General features: G+C 46.0%; 1 protein-coding gene across 1 annotated transcript in view; it reads right to left on the bottom strand.

Annotated features, from left to right (window-relative positions):
- dync2h1 (dynein cytoplasmic 2 heavy chain 1) overlaps positions 1-22310 on the bottom strand; it is a 127697-nt gene that overhangs the window by 67544 nt on the left and 37843 nt on the right. Inside the window, exons 47-70 of the mRNA XM_079732532.1 lie at positions 22013-22272; positions 20725-20971; positions 19988-20139; positions 19443-19587; positions 18600-18702; positions 17158-17322; positions 16831-16955; positions 16110-16358; positions 15567-15675; positions 15227-15340; positions 14971-15113; positions 14459-14531; positions 13842-14002; positions 13277-13414; positions 10645-10758; positions 9821-9981; positions 7936-8059; positions 7462-7583; positions 6987-7073; positions 6355-6481; positions 4068-4209; positions 3040-3149; positions 1345-1443; positions 619-742 (exon numbers count right to left, since the gene is read on the bottom strand). Coding sequence (XP_079588658.1) covers positions 619-742; positions 1345-1443; positions 3040-3149; positions 4068-4209; positions 6355-6481; positions 6987-7073; positions 7462-7583; positions 7936-8059; positions 9821-9981; positions 10645-10758; positions 13277-13414; positions 13842-14002; positions 14459-14531; positions 14971-15113; positions 15227-15340; positions 15567-15675; positions 16110-16358; positions 16831-16955; positions 17158-17322; positions 18600-18702; positions 19443-19587; positions 19988-20139; positions 20725-20971; positions 22013-22272 — 3394 coding nt within the window. The remainder of the gene's footprint in view (positions 1-618; positions 743-1344; positions 1444-3039; positions 3150-4067; positions 4210-6354; positions 6482-6986; positions 7074-7461; positions 7584-7935; positions 8060-9820; positions 9982-10644; positions 10759-13276; positions 13415-13841; positions 14003-14458; positions 14532-14970; positions 15114-15226; positions 15341-15566; positions 15676-16109; positions 16359-16830; positions 16956-17157; positions 17323-18599; positions 18703-19442; positions 19588-19987; positions 20140-20724; positions 20972-22012; positions 22273-22310) is intronic.

The following is a 22310-nucleotide window of genomic DNA, read 5'->3' as shown; positions in this document are numbered from 1 at the left end:
CAATGGCAACAAACCAGACCGAATCTGGACTTTTTCATGTGGTTCCATTTGCCCAGAGCACCAGGAAGCAACTTGTCATAGTAGTAGTAGGCTCGTACAACTAATTTGTCCGATCACACATGTTCTCCTGTGTGTTTGCAACGGTGTGGTGCTGTAAAGTGCAGACAATATAAACATCGCTGTGTTTTAATTAGGGGATTTGGCATACACCCATTCACACACAACCACACACGGCATCAGCCAGCTCGCCGGGAGCAGTAGGGGTTAGGCGTCTTGCTCAGGGACACCTTGACTAAGAGGACACTCAGCTAAGAGGAGCCGGGGATCGTACTAGCAACCTTCCGGTTACAAGACGACCCGCACTACCTCCTGAGCTGCTGCCGCCCTTCTGTTATCATTTTACACCTGAAATATGTTACAATATGGCTCAAATAAAAGGCACAAATGCATGAACCGAAGCGTACACGGCTGAAGACCCATCCCCAGGACCATGATAATCTCTGTAGTTTTATTTTATCGATGTAAATGTTTTGTCTTTGGTTGGTTTTCCCAGGTTTTGGCAAAAATGGGTGCGTGCTTGCCTGCCTGCCTGTCTGCGTGTGTGAGTGCGCGCGTTACCCTGGGCTATGAGATCCCTTCTCAGCAGGGGGTAGAGGACAGGTTCCACTCCGTCCATCTCCTGGATGATGACAGTTTTACCAAACCTCACTGCCAGCTCGAGGGACGTCATGAAGTTTGTGTCCTGTGACAGGATAACACACACACACACACACACACACATCAATTAAGAGAAGGAAAGAAATCGCAAACAAAATATTAGGTAACATTTAATATGTCTACTTGCCTAATTCAAAATACATTTCTAATTTCATGGTTAATTTGTCAAAAGGGTTATTACAATTGAGTAGATAAACCCTTCATTTTGTGACATCATCCATTTTGAATAGATAACCGTATAATTAACTTGATAAATACGTTATTCAACTATATTTTGTGGAGAATTATTTTCTTCGCAATTTCTATGCTTGAAACAAACGCTGTCTTAAGTTAAGTGAGGTCCTTGGTCCGTGTATTTGTTAAGGATGATGGAGGACTGGGACTGATGCTAAAAAGAGAAGATAAATCAAGAACTAAACACAGAAATGTCTGAAGCTGTTACTTTATGGCTCCCAACTGACATGAAACACAATCAATCTACTGTACAACCAGAAAGACCCTACTCTCTAATGAGTCTTCTCCCCTGTGATCTATGAGGTGTTTGTTTGTGTACGCACCTGTGTCCTGTGTGTGTGTACGTGTCAGGGTGTTGGGTGGGGGGGGGGGGGGGGGGATTTGCTTGTGCACCTGTTGGTTGATGATCTCAAGCTTGTGCTCTTTGAGGTGTGTCCGCAGCCACTCAGTTGCCCGGGACGATGGGTCGATCAGGAAGGGACAAGCAACACTCTGAGGGATAAACATGGAGGATGCTCAGTTCATTTAAACACCTGATTTCATTTGATTTGTGAATGAGCTACAGCCTTTGTCAGAAAACAAATCAAACAAGATGTGTGTGTGTGTGTGTGTGTGTGTGTGTGTGTGTGTGTGTGTGTGTGTGTGTGTGTGTGTGTGTGTGTGTGTGTGTGTGTGTGTGTGTGTGTATTTGTTTTTGTGGTTGTTGGTTCCCAGAAGCTCTGTAACGAGGTGTCAAGACTGTTCGGCTATGACGTCAGTAAAGCAGGATGTATAGGCAATGTGGTAAACTAAAAAAGAATCAAGACAGAAACTAAACTGCAAAACAGAAAGAACAACTCAAACACAGAGACCTTTTTCTGTATTCAACCAAAATAAGTCTTTGAATTGTGTTTTGTATATTTAGTGTTTTGGTTTATTTAATATTCATGTTGTAAATAACATTATTAAAAAGTTGATAACTACAACTTTCAAACAATCAAATAACAATAACAATTGCAACCATAACAATAATACAAAATATTTAATATATAATAATATATTAACAATTTGCTGGCTTGAAACACGACTTGGAACTTTTCCCTCAGCTCAAACCATCCATTTTGTTTTGATTTCTCTTGACTAAAATCCAGAGGTAAAAAACCCTAGAACCACAAAGCGCAGTGCACAATACTCTAATTGCATAATTTTTGCTGCTCTTAGTGACTCTGTGGTGATGGTGGGTAGAAGAAAAGGGAGAGAGGGAAGGAGGGATTTTATTGAATGTGAAACTTCTGAAGGAAAGAAAAAGGAGTGGATTAAGTGGTTGTGGGTGTGTGTGTCTGTGTGTGTGTGTGTGTGTGTGTGTGTGTGTGTGTGTGTGTGTGTGTGTGTGTGTGTGTGTGTGTGTCAGAGAGAGAATAGAGGGACACAAAGCATCAACGACACAGACAGAGGACCTATGCTAGACGGGATGGATGAGGCGATGACTTCTTACCCTCTGTTTCAGCGCATTGATCTTATGTGTGGCCATGTTAAAAGACAAGCACATAAGACAAAGACAAAGTGGAGAGACAGGATAGATGAACAATGATAACACAGAGATGGGTTACAAGAACAGAAAAGGCAGGTTAATCGACAATCGACATGGCAGCCTAGCAGTAGCATGCTGTGTTCTAGCCATGCCTAGATGCCAATGGGGCCATGCGTAGAAACAGACCAACACATGGCATTTTCTTATGGATTATGTAAGGTATTGTTTCAAGCCTTGTAAAGTGTTTTCCAGTAACGCAAAGCGTGTTACAACCTGCTATTAAAACACAGATACACACTCAATGGTAGTGTCAGCAATGGAATTCATCGTTCATCTTCATCATCATCATCATCATCATCATCATCATCATCATCAAACATTTTTCTTCTTGGATCAAAAAAGATCAGCAACCCTTTTTACCAGCTCATCGTTAGTCTAATTTGGTTTGCTGGGCATCTTGCTGATAGGGTCCTCAACACGTGCAAGGCTGAATGCGGTTTGTGAGACTGGGATCTGTTGGTCCAAGCGAAGGCAGAGGGGACACGCATGTGATCAGGGGGAGGGAGAGACGGACCCACCTGGAGTATGACCAGAGCGTTCTCCATGGACAGGTCGTCCGACGGCAGGCCCTCGCTCTTCCAGATCAGCTGCTCGCTCTCCGAGCACAGGAAGGAGCGCAGGTCAAACTCTGCCACACACACACACACACACAATTGATTCTTAGATAACAATGAAAATTCACATGCAGACCCGATATTTCTGCGTGAGGCGGTGTTGCTAAACTTGCTACAGAGAGACGTGATTGGCTCAAGTTTCTGACACAGCAGGGCAGAGGACCAATGGAGGGTCTTGCTTGTGGCCACCAGCAGTGACAGGAACCACACCTCCATCAATTATGAGCTCCTCATGCCCTCATGAGGGTCGACAGAGCACGGCGATAAGTGGCCACTATACGGGTTCAGTTGAAATCCAAGCCCGAAATGATATAGCATTTAATGTCTTGGCACGGTTTTTTAACAATAAAGCCAGCCCAATGAAGTGTTTACTCTATAATTCAAACCTATAAAGTGAGGCGATTAAAAAAGGACCATCACACATTTTTGCAGCATCCGGCATCATAAATGCACATGTTAAAGCTGAAAACACAGGGACTACACTCTGGAGGATTGCACGTCTTCGCCTAGGTCATGGAACGGCAAAAGGGGCTTGCATGGTTTTTGAGTAGCGACGTGGATCCTTTCAGATCTTTGAATACATGCAGGAAGCGGAACTGGGATTTGGCCTTTTAGTGTGGGTGAACCTCCTGTTTTAGCTGAAAATCGACACTATGATATAAGAAAAATGCCTTACGGGCTGAGAGTCCAAGGAAGGAGTGTTATCCCCATGGTTACGACCCAAGCTAACTTTGTGATACTTTAAGCAAGTATTATATTGTTGAACTACACACCGTGGCGTTATACTATAAGTGTCCGAAAAGCTTCCTCCAGTGATTTTACACAGTTATTTTTTACCTGTTTCCTGCCTCTTTAACAAACCTCCCAGCCATTATCCACGCTGGACAGTTGTAATCTAACGGTATGACTAGAGAGGTTGAAGGCCTCCTCACTCTGTAGTCCGGAGTGTGTCATCCAGGTGTCCAGACAGTGTCTCCTGCGGTCTTCGGTGGCGGAGGACAGGTAGGTGATGAAGGCGGCCGCCAGCATGGCTCTCATGGGGAGCGTGTCCAGCTCCTCTTTAATCTCACACACCTAGACGACCGCGGACACGCAGACGGAGGGAGGCGGGAACGCCACCAGAGGGAGACGGATGGGGGAGCGGGAGAGAGGGAGGGATGGAGATGGAGAGCAGAATTGACAAACAGGTTGTTGCAAGGAAACATTTCACCTTTACCCACATAACCATGTTTTAAGAAAAGAGCCGCGACAAATAAAAAATCTAAGAATGGAATTCAGATATATGGAGTAAAGAGCCGGCTAGGAGACGAGAAAAAACATACCGAGATAGAGCCACTCATCTATGCCTGGCACCCCGTCCAAACATCCTAAGTGACTCCTATAATAACCGTCAGACGAGCGGTGATGAGCCTCCCTTCCAGGGGGAGCTACTTTGTTTGCGGCGGTGGCTAGCAATGGCTACTTAACGCAGGGGAGATAGCGGCGGGGACCCGGGCGTTAGGGCTCCACCGGCTGCTTCATCACGGCGCTAATGGCTGCGACAGGTGTCCGCGCCACTCTACTCTGCAGCCTGCCAGGCTGGGGCCATCTGTGGCCCCCCACATAGACACTAAACACTGTGGATTCATGGGGCGCTGGGTCAAATCTCGGACCACCGCGAGGCGGACCACCGCGAGGCGGACCACCGCTCGTTCAAGCAGGCCATGAACCCGATGCCCGCCCGCCCTCTCTCTCTCTCTCTCTCTCTCTCTCTCTCTCTCTCTCTCACTCTCTCTCTCTCTCTCTCTCTCTCTCTCTCTCTCTCTCTCTCTCTCTCTCTCTCTCTCTCTCTCTCTCTCTCTCTCTCTCTCTCTCTCTCTCTCTCTACTGAATGAAGCTTCGTGTGTGCGTCTGTGTGTGGATGAGAAGGGAGGGTAGAGGGCAGAGATGAGGAGAACGAAAGAGACCAAGAGAGGGAGAGTGAAAGGAGAAATATGAATGGAAAGTTAATTGGGTCTGTGGTGTGGGCCATGAGGGGAAGCATTGAATGTGTGTTTATGCACACGTGTGTGTAGGCAAGGCAAAAGAGTCACCACTGAGAAGGCGAGAATTGATATCAATTTACCGCAGGTACAGACGTCAGAGGGCCGTATTTTACCCATTGTATTTTACTAGGCCGTATAATGCACTGTTTTAGCGCTGCGTCTTTTACACCATTTCTCATGAACTCTAAAACGCCGTAAAATACAGCGTTCGAGCCGGCTAGTGAACGTCTAGAATAGTGTGTTCAATAAGGCGTTTTGATATCAGTCAAATTAACTCCTCCCCTTGATTGTCACAGCCTTGTCATTATGAACCCTCCTCACCAAATCAACAATAACCAAAGTCAGACCACAGCCAAAGTCAGACCACAGCAGTCCATTATATAGTCCATTAGCACACAGTTCACTGCTGTGCGTTCCCTTCACAAGGCCATACTTCATGGGCATAGGATATATTGGGTGTTTAATCAACCTTTGATTCAGTGATACACTGCAGGCTTAAAATTATTTTCACTTCGATCAGCGCATTCTTTCTCCCTTAGCTGTTGGAAATTAGCGTACTGAACCATATATATGCCTTGATCGACTGTGTTTAAAGTGGATGTAATGTGTGTTATTGTAGCCCTAGATCTATGCCTCTTGGTTGTTTGTTAATTCGGCTGCGAAAATCAGGAGCAGGAGTTCATTTGACTGGTGACTGACTGCTGTGGTTAAAAAGCTGTCAGGAACTTCTTACACATCGCTTTAGAGTTCTTTATACCGTTCCTAAAGACGTTTTTTTACCCCTTAAACGACATTGTTTACAGTGTTATAAATTACGACTTAAAGTGCTGCATTATTAAAACTTGAACGCAAAATTTTACATCAAATTAAATTGGTACATGCCTACAATACGGCGTCTCTTTTGACCTTCCATATGTGTGTGCGCGCGTGTGTGTGTGGGCTTGTGCGTGCGGGCGTTCATGGAAGAGTTTGCCTGTGTTCGGTTAGGAGGGAGATTGAGTGTTTTAATTAAGGACAGACAGATCCTGGAGAGAGGAAGGAAAACAGCCAGGAGGGACTAAAGACAGAAAGACCCACCCTCCCGATGACACACACACACACACACACACACCTATTGTGACCCTCACATCAGTCAGTACTATGTGAGTGGAATTAATTCATGTCTTCAATACATTTCACACACACACACACACACCTGTGTGTTCCAGCGGGTGTGCTCTCCGTCCAGTTGGGAGACGAGCTGCTGGGCGGCGGTGATGGTTTCCTGGGCCTTGGTCACCTCCACCTCCAGCTTAGATGCCTCGGTCGTGCGACACTGGAACCTGGACAGGGAGAGGGAGGGAGAGAGAGATAATCATCCGACTGGACTTTAACTAATAGCAAACCATAAATATGAAAAATATTTGTAAAAAATTATATTTGACATGTATATATATTTTGTAGTTAACGCTTTATACTTTGAACTCCTAATAGTTCAACTGCTTTGGGAAGGTTAACGTTTGTTTCTCATGCCAATAAACCTTTTGAATTTATTTTGATTGAATTGAATAAAGAGAGCGAGAGAGTGTTCAGAAAACAAGGGATTATTATACTGAATAATAGTGATATAGTCCTTCATTTATAACTGAATGATCAAACAAAAAATGGCAGAAGTAAAAAAAAAATACGCAGATAAAAAAAGAACCCATGTGATAATTGTTTGAGGAATTGTGTCATTCACGCTGGTTGACATGACTTGACCTTACCGGGACTAATTAAGGGTAATCTTGCTTCTGGCAATAAATGGGTGAGAGGAAGGTAGAGAGGAACAGATGTGGGGGAACGTACTTCTCTTTGAGCTCGTTGACTTTGGCTCCCACGGAGTTGAGCTGGTCTTCTAGTTTGTTCTTTCTGTTCTCCGTTTTCCTTAGGTTTCTATAGCGAAGACACACACACACACACACACACACACACAAACACACACACACACACACACACACACACACACACACACACACACACACACACACACACACACACACACACACACACACACCATGAGGCTTTTAGGTCTGAAATAAGGCTGAAATAAATTGTATTTCACCAATGTTAGGAGATTATACAGGCATATATACGGTGTTGATCAAAAAAGCTGTTTGTGTATTATATTTCATTGATTCGATTTTGAATCAATTTCAAAATAGTGTGTGTGTGTGTGTGTGTGTGTGTGTGTGTGTGTGTGTGTGTGTGTGTGTGTGTGTGTGTGTGTGTTTGTGTGTGCGTGTGTGTGTGTCTGCGTGTGTGTGCATGCGTGCGTCCATACTCCAGCAGTGTGGCCTGCTCCTTCTCCAGTGGCCCGATCCTCTCCAGGACGTGGGAGTACTGGACGTTGGCCTTCACCCAGGCAGCCAGAGGAGCTGCGGCCGTGCTCGCTCGCTTGGCGTTCTGACAGAGGGGAGAGCGGCGACAATTCTAACACTCCATGTCCAAAATCATCAACGACCAGGCTCAGATCAAACAAACACCGCATCAAAACCGACCATCCCATGTGGGTCTCTTAACGAAATTCATATATCTATCCAGAATGACAATGCTGTATAGGTGACTCTGACTCGGTCAACAGTGAAAGGTTAATGCCAGGTTAAAATACCCCATTACATTCTGGATCAGACCATCTTCTTTAACCCTGACTACTTTGATCAGCCTCAGCTCCATTCCATTCCTTTTTATTTCTAAAAAGGCTCTGACTTAAGCTTTGTCTTTGTAGTACAGGATCAGATATCGAGATGGCACCGACCTTGGGGTCGAAGGAGGCTTTGTTTCTCTGGAGCAGCTCCTCCACACTCTGCCGTATCTCGTGGGTTATGTCCCGCGCCTCGAACGTGGCGATGTCCTCCCTCACACCACGCTTTGCAAGGAAGCTAGAGACAAAGAGACGGAGACACAGAGAGAGAGAAAGAGAGAGAGAGAGACACACACAAACACACACACACACACACACACACAGAAGGAGACAGAGAGAAATAGAGTAAGATGATGGTAAATGAGGAGGCAGTAATGGTATTAAAGAGGGATGTGTTGAGGGAAACAGGACAGGCACATCATCATCACACACAAAGACAGCAGAGCAAAAAGAGAGATTTAAGCGGATAATTAGGCGGCTAATGCTAATTCAAGCATAAAATTGGGGGAGTATTAGGCTTGATGACTAATGGTAGAGCAAACAGCAAGCTATTTAGTTTCTGACTCGAATACTAAACTCAGAGCCCGTCACACACACACACACAACATATTTTTCATCCCAGCTCAAAGCAGCATAAGCATGAGTCATGAGTGGGCCTGATCATATTTTGCATTCCCTGTGAGGAACTGAGCAATTCAGTTATACAGCATGAACAGGAACCAAACACACATGCACACACACGCACAAACACACACACCATGGACAGCGTACACACAAACGTGCACACTCACACATGCAAAGCACAGCCTTAGGCTGTATATAACATCTCTGCCATCTGTCTGGCTCAATCACCATGTCCATCAGGATGTCATTAAAAAGCTGGTCAGCGCCAGGGCAACAGTGCGCAATGTGAAAATCTAAATCTAAAGTACGACCTGACTTTAAACTCAATGACACCCAAGGCTGGATGGAAAGCCCTGAGCAGCAGGTTGGTTAATTTATGAATATTAATTCCTTTTTTGTATTTCTTCTGTGCACTCAATCTTCAATTCAACCTTTAGCTAATTTCTCTAAGAATAGTATACTCTCTATTCCTCCATAAGCTTCCCTCCCTGCAGTCTGCACTTCTTGATCTCCCCTCTATGTTCAAAAGATGTGCATGTGTGGGTCTATATGGCAGCTTACTCCATGTATTCTATATTATCCCATCTTCCACCTCTATCTGCTCTCCTCATCTTCTTTAAAGACCAAGGACAGCGAGTAGAAGAGACTCATGTGGTTGTCTTCACCTTCACTCCTTCACTAACACCTCTCCCCCTCACCCTCTCTCTATCTAAATCAGTTGACCTCTCTCTATCATCTGTTCCCGATCACTCGTGTGGTGTGGAGCACTCTGTCAATTAAATTACTCCCTCTGGGAGTAATCTGCCACTTTCCTGCTTGACATTCTTCCTCTTGTCAATCTGTTCTCTTGTCCCATGTTTGAGGTGTTCGTTTTCCTCTGGTGACATTCCGTACCTCACCCCTTCATGCTGACCCAGGACGTGTCGAAGATCCCCCTCAGCCTCAGTACCCCTGACCCAAGCCTCACCTCTTCATGCTGACCCAGGACGTGTCGAAGATCCCCCTCACCCTCAGTACCCCTGACCCAAGCCTCACCTCTTCATGCTGACCCAGGACGTGTCGAAGATCCCCCTCACCCTCAGTACCCCTGACCCAAGCCTCACCTCTTCATGCTGACCCAGGACGTGTCGAAGATCCCCCTCAGCCTCAGTACCCCTGACCCAAGCCTCACCTCTTCATGCTGACCCAGGACGTGTCGAAGATCCCCCTCACCCTCAGTACCCCTGACCCAAGCCTCACCTCTTCATGCTGACCCAGGACGTGTCGAAGATCCCCCTCAGCCTCAGTACCCCTGACCCAAGCCTCACCTCTTCATGCTGACCCAGGACGTGTCAAAGATCCCCCTCAGCCTCAGTACCCCTGACCCAAGCCTCACCTCTTCATGCTGACCCAGGACGTGTCGAAGATCCCCATCAGCCTCAGCACCCCCTCTAAGATGTCCCGGATGACGTCCGGGGGCATGCGCAGCGAGCGGATCTCTGACAGCGCCTCCGACTTGATGTTCCCTACTGCCCTCTTGGCCTCGTCCACCAGGGGCTGGAGGACCGAAAGGGAGGGAGGGAGGGAGGGAGGGAAAGGGGGAGGGACAGGGAGAGGGAGAGGGAGAGGGACAGGGAGAGGGACAGGGAGAGGGAGAGGGAGAGGAAGAGGGACAGGGAGAGGGAGCGGGAGAGGGACAGGGAGAGGGACAGGGAGAGGGACAGGGAGAGGGACAGGGAGAGGGAGAGGGACAGGGAGAGGGAGAGGGAGAGGGAGAGGGAGAGGGACAGGGAGAGGGAGAGGGAGAGGGAGAGGGAGAGGGAGAGGGACAGGGAGAGGAACAGGGAGAGGGACAGGGAGAGGGAGGGAGGGAGGGAGGGACAGGGAGAGGGACAGGGACAGGGTGGCAAGGGTGGAGGAGAGGGAGGAAGGGTGAAGAGGTGAAACAAGAAGTTGCAGTCATTTGTTTGTGGGGCTTTATTACGTTTTCGTAAATGTTTTTCGTTGATTTTGAAATAGAATCAAATATGGGAATAGAAACCCCAAAAAGACATAAATTAATGAATAGGTATCTAGATAAAAAACATACATATATATATATATATATATATATATATATATATATATATATATATATATATATATATATATATATATATATATATACACATATAATTAATAGATGAATAACAAAAACAAGTCTTCGGTCCGTGTTCTTGCCTGCACTTCCTGCAGCTCATCGTCTATCTTGCCCGTCCTCTCCTCGATCTTGGACAGCTCCTGAGACATCTTCCCCTTCAGCTTCTCCATCTCCGTCTTCTGGTCGCCCGCGTTCTGTGAAGTTCACCGTCATCAATCTCATTAGATTTGTGATCCTGCGCTCCACCTGAATCCTTAACTGTAAATCTCAAAGATTTTCGTTTCGTTCGGAGTGGCGACCCCTTTGGCGATGGGCGGTAATTATTCCCACGGATCCAAACGGTGTTCGTAACATTCATTATACATCAGTGGGCGTTAGGCTCAGTTATCATTGTATTACCTCATTTGACAATAGATAGTGACTTAACACACATTTAGTTGCATGAACATCTTTGAGATTGCCACTTTAACGTATGTCTTTTCACTTGTATGCTGAAAAACAGGGATTCTCCCAGGGAACATTTCTTTAATATATTATGAATGCACGTAATGCTGCCCTCTGAAGGACTTCCGATAAATAGTGTCTTCATCCTCTCTCCCTGGGCTTTATGGATGGTTTCTCTTTTTTTTGGTCTTACTCCATAAAGGGCCCCACTGATGTGTTTTTACACTGAGCCCAAGCACGCTTCAATTGAGCACATGAATAGTATGCTATTTTCTTTTGAAGAGTTATCAGTATACACCCTGTGAAGGCCAGCATCCTGTCTGCAGACATTACAGGCTGTAGCGCAGCAGAAGGAGGCGCAGGAACACGCTGTTTAAATGTAAATCAGTCTCACTGAGGCGGGCCAAGATTAAGATGTTTCAGGCACATGGCCCAAAGCCCCCTCTCCCTGTGTGGAAGATAAAAAGCCTGGTTTAGCAAGACAGGCAAAACGCACAGACAGGCGTTGGAGAGAGGGGAGCGCCAAAAGATGAGCAAGTGTTTGGCACGATTGATCTCTCCTACACCGCTCACACAAGCGCTCGCTCTCTCTCTCTGTGTCTCTCATATGCATCACTCTTTTCTTTTTCATCTTCCATTCATTCCATGGTTTATTCCTGTATTTTGACAGTACCTCCTTCGGCAAAGTATTTATTTACTTGTTTTTTTCCCCCAACATCTCTTTCAAGTGTTTTTTCACTGCTGACACTTACAAATATCGTGTTCTTCATCATCCAGCTACAGATCCATCTATCCCCCCCGCTCCCATGTGACTCTGACTGTTTGGTCTGTTTGGCCCAGCCATCCTTCATGCTGCTGCTGCCTCAGTAGAAGACACAAGTTGTTTCAACCCAGAGGGCCGAATCCGCTCGCTAATTACCGCTCTGCAGACTCTCTCACATGAGTAATTATTAACCATCTCTCTCGTGCTCACTCTCTCTCTCTCTTCCGGTCTGAACCGACACTCCAACAGCGAGAAGAAAAGGAGGTTAATTAACCAACATTCTTCTTACTTTCTCCTCTCCTTCATTTTGTCTTGCTCCCAGGAATAGAATCCCGTGGATGTGCATGGATACCGAAAAAATTACTTTTAGAAAAAGAAGAGAGCTTTTCACGTCAGTTCAGAGACAAAAGTCCTCCACAGAAGAAGTTCTCCTGTGCGTAGCTCTGGGGTTTGAGAGTTGAAAGGAGGATAAACGCTGCCTGGAGTAGAGTCAGACTTGCATGGAACGACACACAATACGCCACCGGGAGCCATTTTAAAATATCTCTCTCACTCACTGGAGACCCGGGCACCACTCGGTTTAATCAAGTCTCCGTATAGATACAAGAGACTTGACCGCAGTGTCTCTGTTTAATCTGCTATCTTCAGTGTGGCGTTTTGCCCATCCAATTCGTTGGTTGCTTATCTTTGCAGGGATGATTCACGTCGGGTGCTGTTGATGGGGTTGACAAATGTATTGCACCGATCTTAACGACCAGCTTCATTTTATAATCTACGACCTCATTGAAAATGTTCCTCTAAAGAGTTGCTCAACAGCTACACTCTCACTTGAGAGTTCTTCAAAATAGGATTCAGTATCAAGATGTAAATACTGGAGTATTTCATATATTGTTGGGCATTCGTTATGATTATTTATTTGACTTTAAATCACATGCTTTTAATAATGTGTATGTGTGTGTGCACCAATGTTTCTCCGACCATTTATGAAGAGCTGTGTGTGAGGCGAACTATGTTGATAAGCACGGTACTGCACATCGTGCACACGCACAGTGCTCATAAGCGTGGACACAGATAGGCTTTAGTGTGAAAGAAAATGGCCTCATATGCATCAGGATAAGATAACTAGGATTAGCATGTGAACACACTATGAGTGCGAGCAAAGAAAATGTATTTTATGCGAGCAGAAATTCAGGTTCAGTCTGAATTTAAAGCTAGTTTCATATTAGAGTATGATAATAATGCCGCTTCTGTTCTACACAATCAAATATGTAAGCTTCTTTCTATTATTAAGTTACTTTTTTCTCTTTTTGCTTCCTACCTTGTTTCTAAAGCGTTCAAATGCCATGAGCTTATGCCACCTATAGTATTATGATCCATTTTTCGTTCTTCTAAGGACTTTTGCTGACAGTATTTTTAAACAATATTTCTCCAATGACAATAACGACAATGTAACCATCAACGGGATGTCTACTATTTAGACATGCAACAAACCATTCCATACACACCTGCATTGAGCTTGTGATTTCATGGAGGGCAGAATCAGCCTCCTGCTGCTTGGTTTTCAGTAGTGTGCTCTGCTCTGCAGCCTTCCTCTTCAGCTCATCCACCAAGGCCTTGGCTTCATTCAACTTGGCCACGCCCGCCTGACAAACAGAAAACACAAACACAAAAGTTTGGGTTCTGCATGTGCTTGGTGTTTGCAGGTAATCAATATTCAATAAAATAAACCAGGTTGATTGTTTTTATTTTGCAGCCATTTAGAGCTATGTTGGCCTAAGATTTGGCTATGATACCATGGCAACATTTCAACGTGGTGCACAACTTTTGGAATGGAAGCAGGCTAAAGGGTGTAGCCACCATAGTGTATAGTGCATATGGTGTATGGAAGCATAGGGTTTAAAGAATAGGGTAAAGCGCTACACGTTACCCCATAACCTATACTTTAATCCATATACCCTATGACTCCACACACAATAAGCGCTATGCAGCATAAGCAAGGCTCAAGGGGATGCTGCATAGGACATAGCGTATGAGGTGCAGTGTGTGAGGGCCGCATTCCCTCTGCTGTACCTGCAGGTGCTGTTTTTTAGTGACCAGCTGGCTTTGCTTGCTGCTGTAGATGGCGGTGTACACCTTGAGGAAGGCGATGTACTGCCGGGGCGTGGCGCCGTGCTCCCGGCACGACTCGTGCACCGTCTGGAACAGCCTGCACAGGTCCGCTGGGCCGGAGCCTGGGGAAGGAGGCATGGCTGAGCTCAAGCCTTGTCATCTTATGATTCTAATGGTCAGCCTGACCATCATGCAGGTTACACAGCACTCCCACAGTGTCTCTCTAGATCAGCATTGATCACAAATCCTCATGGATCTCGGTGTCATTCATAACGATGAAAAGACCCGCGTTCATAAAGTGAATACTGAGATGGATTGGTGGATTATATGCTCTATTAGAATTCTGTCTAATATTTCCTGCATTTTCTATATAGTCTAATGGACTGTAGGCGAGAACAAACAGCAGTAGCCGTTCAGCAGTTGAACGCCACATGCCTTATGATAATCTGTACAGGCCAGAGACACCAACACCAACTGCTTCAGCTATGATAACATTCAAACAATGCAAGACAAGGTTGTATAAAAAAACAAAACAATCTTTTGATTGGATAAGGCCGATCCCGGGGTCACATGGCTACCTGAGCTCCAGGTCTTGTCCCCTCCACCCTGCTCCCCGACTCCGTCCATCTTCTCCAGCAACAACTCAGGAATCTGACAAAGGAAAATGGGCTTCAAGTTCATATTCAACCCTTTATGTTGTAGATTACATTGTTTTGTAGGAGTATTTTCTCCCAGCCCTCAAGATTCCAGGCTTCGAGCGAATGGATGAGAGTATGTGTATTTGTATCTTATTAAGTCAGAAACTAACAAAGGCACGATTATATCATAACAATTTTCTTTCATATTATGAAAGGATTACGCTCTCATCTTTCCTTTTATTAAATTGAACCGTAGTAAAACTTAAGCAATGTAACTAAAGATCCATGTAGCTAATTCAAATACATCTTTGAACTACTACTGGAAGTTTAAAAAAAATGGAGAAAAAAATGGAAAGAAAAAAGGAAAAATGCATTCATAAGGTAAGAATATTTCAAACAACTGTAAAGGCTTTCCCGTCTCTCTTGCAGTATTATTTTTCCATCCCACCCACCTTTTTCATGCTGCTTTCGGACCAGCCCTCCATCCATTGCACCGAGCATTTGCGGTAGAAGGCGGGGTTGCTCTCACAGTTGATGCTGAAGCTGGAGTTGGTACAGTCCATGATCAGCACTATGTGGAGGTTCTGCTGGATCCCTGGAGAACACACGTTATAGGGAGGTTGACAGCATCAGCAGTTATTTTGACGAATATTGTCAATGTAGAGAGATGAACCAGAGATGGGGAAATTGTCAGAGGATTGGACTCACTGTAGGAGAAGTAGTTATAGAGTGGCCCCGTGAATCCGTCCTTTGACGCAGGGTCTTTCAGGGAACTAAGGAGGGGCTCCAGCTCCTCTGGGGAGTACAGACCCGGAACCTCCCCTGAACCCACACACACATCATTATTTGTCAATTGACCCATGATTATGGGTACATTATGCCTTTGTCATCAATATTCATTTTACTATCTGTGGTATCTATATATATGCTGAGATTAGGCAATTATTCAGCATATTGATTTTCCCGATTGAACACGGTTCACAAAACTTGGCCAGGTCATACTGCCATTATACAAACACACACACACACAGACATATCTGAGACATACCTGAGGACAAGAGACTGTTGACCATTTCGAGGAAGGCTGGGTGGACAAACTGGTAGTCTTCCAGCAGCAGAACCACCTGTTGGCCCTCCAGTCCAGCGAGCTGCATTACCTGCAGACATCATTCCAGATACATTGTTGTATTTTATCCCAGAAAGTGCGATTCATGAACATGCTCATGACTGCACTCCTCCCGGTCACATCTGCGGGCCGAGTATTTCATCTCATCCAACTGAATACACTCTGTAATTTGCAATGACGAAAGTCTTATTTGGTAAAAAGTCTTGATTTGTTTAAATGAGCTACACACAAGGAAAATCAAACAGCATGAAGATTTTTAAGATTATTAGTTAATTGGTATCTGCGGCGTAAAGCCCAAAGCACACAACCGCGTCTGGACGGAAATACACTTGAGTCCTAATCAAAATTACAGTGTGCTTTGCTCCATTAAAACAGTATGATATTAAACCCTTTTATTGACATAGTGGCGCTACGAACACAAAGCTAATCCGCGCTGGCGCGCTCTGGGGGGTGCTGGAGACTCACGGCCTTGAGGTCGTTGCTGAACTGCTTGAGCGCGTAGCCACGGGAGATCTTAGGCGTGTAGAGCGTGTAGCCGTGCATGTGGGCCACCAGGCAGGTGGCGCTGCGCCGGCCCACGCCGCTGCGGCCCGCCAGCAGCATCGACCCCCCGGGGCGGCTCAGCACCCGGTCCACCCGGGACACAAAGTCGCACACCTCCCAGAAGAGGAGCAGGTCCAGCTCCCGGTTATCACGGCTGTACAGCACCACCCCCTGGAAGGGGGGGGGGAGGGAGACTGGTGAAAAGGTACCCTGGCAGGTAGTCCATCTCAGTATGAAAGGCATGAAAGGTATGCAGACGGTGTGGTATGAGTACAAAGTGGACAGGTGACCTTCAAACACATTCTCATTCATCCCCCCAGTTGTTCTACTGATGATTTGGATTAGCTTTGTGCCGTCACCTGGCCTTACCCTATCCCAGAGATATTGGGTTTTTGCCGGTGTGAACATTTTAATTAGCAGAAAAGCAATCCATATTTAGGTTTTAATTAGCTTGATAGGTTAACCAAATCTAATTTTAGCGGCTTGGTCACCATGGCCACATTATCTCCTTATTTCCAGGTTTTGCCTTGAATAGCAAAATGCTAACGATGCTACACTAAAAGGTATCATTTGAAAAAAATAACATTCAGAAGTACAGAACAACATGATGTGCATGTCTCATGCCTGGACTTCAGGTGGGTACCTTCTGTATGACCTCCCTGAGGTCAGCAGAGTTGAGGCGTCCCAGCGGCTTCCCGTGGGGGGGGAGAGACTGGCCCGGGGCCATCACAGACCCCTCACTGGCCCCCCACGTCACGTAGAACCCATCTGGGGAGAGCAATGAGACACCGTTAGTGGCAGCGCACACACATACACACACGCACACACACACACACACACACAAAATGAGCTTCAGAAGGTGTTACAGAAAGTTTTGTCATATTTTTCATTTTTGATCCCCTGTGGAGGAAGGTGATGCATATGTTCAATCAGTCAATACTAATGACATGCGTCTGCAGGAAGTCCGTACCGCTCATGTTGTCCAGCGCATCGGAGCCCCAGTCCCCCTGGATGACGGAGGAGAGGATGTTGTTGAAGGCGTGGAGGTCTTTGGAGGACACCAGCCTGTCTCTGAACAGCCTCCTGGCCTCGCTGGCCACCACCTCCAGCACGCTGTCAGTCACGTTGGCGTGAGCTAGGGCAAACACATACAAACACAGACACACACACACATACATACAGACAGCCACACAAACAAGCACATAAAGACACACGCATCAAACCATGTCTTCATACCATCAGGTATGAAGTATTGATATGATCTCTAGTAATTTATTGAATTTATACACAGTGAAACTTCATATAATATTGCATATTTTTGATTTATTTGGTTGACTAAATCAGGAATAGAGCCAGAACATAATCTAATTTAACATAAAAAAAATGATCAGAGATTATTGATGATTGAATATGAACCACATCCCTTAATGACCTAGATTAAATGGTAACAGCAAAGCATGAAGCGATTTCCCTCCGAGTCAGGCTTGATTAAAGAGGTTATCAAAATACCGTCTATGAACATTACTCCACACAAGGATTATCCATGAATGGTTTTATAGACAAAAGTAATAAATACACACAAACACACAAGTCCCTTGCTTCTGATGCAAGTAAAAGAGACAAAGAGGTTGTCGTCTATTGTTAAATTAAACAAAACAAAATGGTTATCTCTGCTAAATTACCCAGACAGAGCTAGGGTTCTCAGAAGCCACATATTTAACAAACGTTATCCCGTGTTGATTGAGTACAATACAGCACAGAGACAGGGCCAGGGCCAGAGACTGATGAGAGCACGTTGACAGGCAAGGTTTTCGTCTAGCAATTACTATTGTTTAGGTTCAACACCCTGTATTAACATACTTAGCCAGATAAGACAGTCAGACACAATTCAACACATCCATTTTTTTGATATCTTTGAGATATATTACATATTATACATGCAAGTGTTTGTTTTGAAGAACACTTGGGTAATTCCCAACCTCAGCAATGCACTTAATGTACACCAACTTCCTCATTGCTGCCCACTTCCTATAGAAGGCTAGCAGCGAGCATGGGAACCAAGGCAGATAAAAAGTGCTGAGCATGACAAAAGAAAATAAGTGTGTGTCTGTGTGTGTGTCTGGTGATGCCTCTACGCGGACTGGGGGGAGATGCAAGGACAGCGGGGAGAGGAGAGAGGAGAGGATGGCTTTGAGAGACAGAGAGCGAGAGAGATAAGAGGGGAGAAACAGAAAAGCATCAGAGGGGGGTATGGATTGAGCGGGAAGGTGACTTTAACACATTGGGTTTACAGAATGCCACGTTAGCCAATTATTTCCATCCGGTTGCCCCCTCTGCTCTGTTTGGCATCACAACTGACAAATTGATCAGGTTTAAAATGGTGAAATGTGGATAACTCCTCTAGCGTGTTACCTGCAGTGAGGTCGTATCGGAGCAGGCTCAGCACCCACTGTGTGAGGATGCAGGGTGTGAACAGATAGTGGCTGTGGTCGTCCACAGTGAACTTGGCCTTCACCTGACGATGGGAAAAACATAAGACAAAACCAGATTAAGAAACACATAATATATGATAACACCATTACATAAGACTATGCTATCGACTTTTGTTAACACAAAAAGTATTGCCAAATATGAATATGTTTCAATTGCTAAAAGAGTGCAACATGGGTGAGATTAGAAGTTGTAGCTCGTAATCAACCACATTCTCTTCTCTGAACCTAAAGCCACATGGCATCATTAAACATGTGTTTTCCGTGTTCTCTCAACGGCCAACAGCCTCTACCTCAGGCCCACAATAGGTTGCTCCTGCTTAGCAGCCCCTCAACACCGGCTGTTGCTGCCGGTGTTTTTCCCCTGATGCCAGGGACTCACAGGAATCCCACATGGGGCCCTATTGCCTCTGGTGCGACCATAGAGCTTAGGTTACACCGTGCGCTACAATGGGGTACCATGCTGTGATTATGGCTGCTGTAACACCTGGTAGCACATCTCTATCTCCACCCCTCTCATCCAGAGCCCTGCGAGCGGGGATGCCAGTGCCAGTGGCTGCACGCCATGTGTGCCGTGAAGGCTTTGGGGTTTGGGGTTGGGGGTGGGGGGGGATGGTTCTGCCCCAGGCATTACCCCCAACGGATGGTATCGCCTTATAGACAATAGAAGGCTCCGCTACGCAACAAACCAAAGCCGGGGGCAGGGGAGAACGTGCGCTCTCGCTCTGGCGCCCTGTCATTCTGGATCTGGGCGCTGGCCTCCTACCTGTTCGTACACCTGCACCAGAGAGCCGGCCAGCTGGTGGGCTTTGCCGGCGTTGGCCCAGGCCCCCTGGCTGCCCAGGCCGTGCTGCAGCACGGGCTGCAGGTACGCAGAGTAGATGATCTGCAGCTGCTCCCGCTCCGGGTAACTGGTCAGCACAACGACCATGCAAGCCACAGGGTTTAGAAAAAGAACGGGAAAGGGATTCAGAGGTTGCTTTGTGTGTTATCGTTTATGCATTGTGCGTCATTCTACTTGTATGTTAAGTATGCTACAAAAAATGATGCATAGTGAGTAAGAATGAAAAATAGTAGTGGTGGAGTAGTAGTAGTAGAGTAGACGGAAGTAGGGAAGATGGGATGAAAATATTGTGTTTGTGTGGGGGAGGGGTTCCAAACAGTAGAACCACAATGAAAAAGACACAGAAGTTATGCCAGTCAAATATATAACAGGTTAGGACAGCATAATAGATACAGATTAAGAGACACGTATGCCTCATGCAGGGCATGGAAGGAATTGCAAGCGTGATCCTTCTTGGTTAGACTCACTCTATGGTGCAGATGCGCACTATGGAGGAGAAGCGCGGGGTGAGTGTGTGTCTTCCCACAGCGCCCCCTGTGGACATAGAGGCCACGATCTGGATGTTCTCCAGGCCCACCCACTCCAGGTTGTCGTCATAGAAACCTTGATATGTCAACACCTGAACAAGAGACACAAGAGGCAAATCTCAAAGTAATTAAAGAGTAAGAGGATTTAATACTTGCCCCAACTCTGACCACTTTTATAACAAGACTGAAAACTTATGTTTGCTTTAGCTTTCTGCTAAATTTTAAATACACTGCACTTTCTACAATGCATTTTTTAACTTTGCCTTTGTTTTCTATTAGTAATCCATTTTATTTTATAATTGTATTTTATTGTAGGCCTATGTGAAGCACTTAGTGTATGAAAAGTCTGCCTTGTGTATGAAAAGTGCTATATAAATAAAGGTGCCTTGCCTAGGTAAATTGCACATTATGTGAGGTTCTGTGCCAAATGTGAACAAACAATGTGAAGTAAACAATGTCAATAAAAAAATTGAATTTAATTAAAAAGGGATTGCTGTTTGCGATGACATTGAGGAGCCCACGGATTGAGTTCATATTGAGGACACATCCGTTAATGTCACACGGATCTCTAATTTGTGATGCTTCAATTGCTTCAATTTTGCTTCAAGAGATGCTTCAATTTTACTCATGTTTTTTTTGTATTTCACACTGCAGCCCACTTCAACCATCCTGCCCACCTGCTGCAGGAAGGCGATGAGGTTGCTGGTGCCCCACTTGTCGGGCTTCGGCAGGTTGATGTCCTTGAGGTAGAGCACCAGGCTCTCACAGTCCTTGGGCCTGTAGGCGCGGCCCGTGTTGGAGCTGAGCAGCAGGCACGTCTGGCTGAGCTTCTGCAGCACGTGGCGCGACGAGGTCTGGGCGCTGCAGTGCACCACCGCCACCTGGGTGGAGCGCAGGGTGGAGAAGGCATAGCGCAGTAGCATGCTGGAGAGAGGGGGCACATGGGGGAGCAATGAAGAGGAGGTGGAGGAGATGGAGGAGGTCAGAAAGATGAGAAGGAAGGAGAGTGAGGGGAAGAAGAGAAACCAGATTGTTACAAACCCAAACAGGCAGACCTATTAGTGAATGGGATAGAACTATCGTCACTAGTGTCGTATGGTAGGGTTCTAAGAAAATTGCGCAGGGTTGGAGGACATTCAAAAAGTTCATGTTGTTTCACCAAATAGTATAAAAGGTAACCGTTTGTCAGAAATAAAACCTTAACTAAAGTGAGACAAAAACCTTAACCCTACCTAACTGACTCCTTAGACGGGGGAAAATGATTTAAGACAAATACATAAACCTTTCAGAAAACTGCCATTTGTAAGTGTATATGCGTATCATTGTGTACATGTGTACATTTTTGGTGTGTCTTCATGTGTGTACGTTAATCACGCACACACAAAGACTTTCCTCTACCCACCTCAACAAGCACACCCTTATAAAATCATTAGGACAACTACTGTTGACTCAATAACATTTCTCTCGGTGTGTGTGTGTGTGTGTGTGTGTGTGTGTGTGTGTGTGTGTGTGTGTGTGTGTGTGTCCCTGAGGTTCACTATGATTTCTGTGAGGTATTCCAAGGACGATCAACTGAAAACGAGAATATGTTTTTGTGTGAATCACTTTGACCCGTCCACCTTGTCTGACGGCGTGTGTATGTGTGTGTGCAACAGTATACGCCTAAAGAGGCCATGTCATGAGCGATACACAGCGGGAGACAGAGAGCAAACAGACAGCAAGAGATCAATAAACAGACAAAGTATGCATGTTATAAGTCCTAGCACTTAAAATAATACTTGTAAGTGCTCTGACAAATGTACATAAATGTAAGTCGCTTTGGTAAAAAGCATCTGCTAAACGCCCTTAATGTGCACAAAGAGAGGGAAAGAAAACAGATAGAGAGTGAGAGAGAAAATAACAGTTGAGTTGGGGTGTTGGATGCGTCTCTGTGGCGGTGGTGGTGTTGCTGGGGTGCCCCCTCACCCTTTCCCGCAGCCCTCGGGGCCCACCACCATGAAGGGCTGCCTGTGCGGCGGCGTGAGCCACTGGTAGAAGCACTGCAGGCCGCGCTGTGCGTCCGCCGTCCGGATGACCGGCAGCGTGTGTGGCTGGGACAGCTGCTCCAGGCAGAGCCCCTCGGGCCGCTGCAGGGTGTAGGCGGCCAGGCGGCCCGCGACCGGGTCGTAGTAGGTGTCCAGGGGCTTCTTGTGGTCCGGAGGATCCTCTCGGGCCCAGCCCAGCAGCTGCAGAGCACACGCATCGCCACGCACACTCAAGACAC

Source organism: Pollachius pollachius (assembly GCF_949987615.1).
Source record: "Pollachius pollachius genome assembly, chromosome: 3".
In the NCBI taxonomy this organism is placed as follows: domain Eukaryota; kingdom Metazoa; phylum Chordata; class Actinopteri; order Gadiformes; family Gadidae; genus Pollachius; species Pollachius pollachius.
The sequence above is the reverse complement of the archived record's forward strand: the minus strand, read 5'-3'. Positions and strand labels throughout refer to the sequence as shown.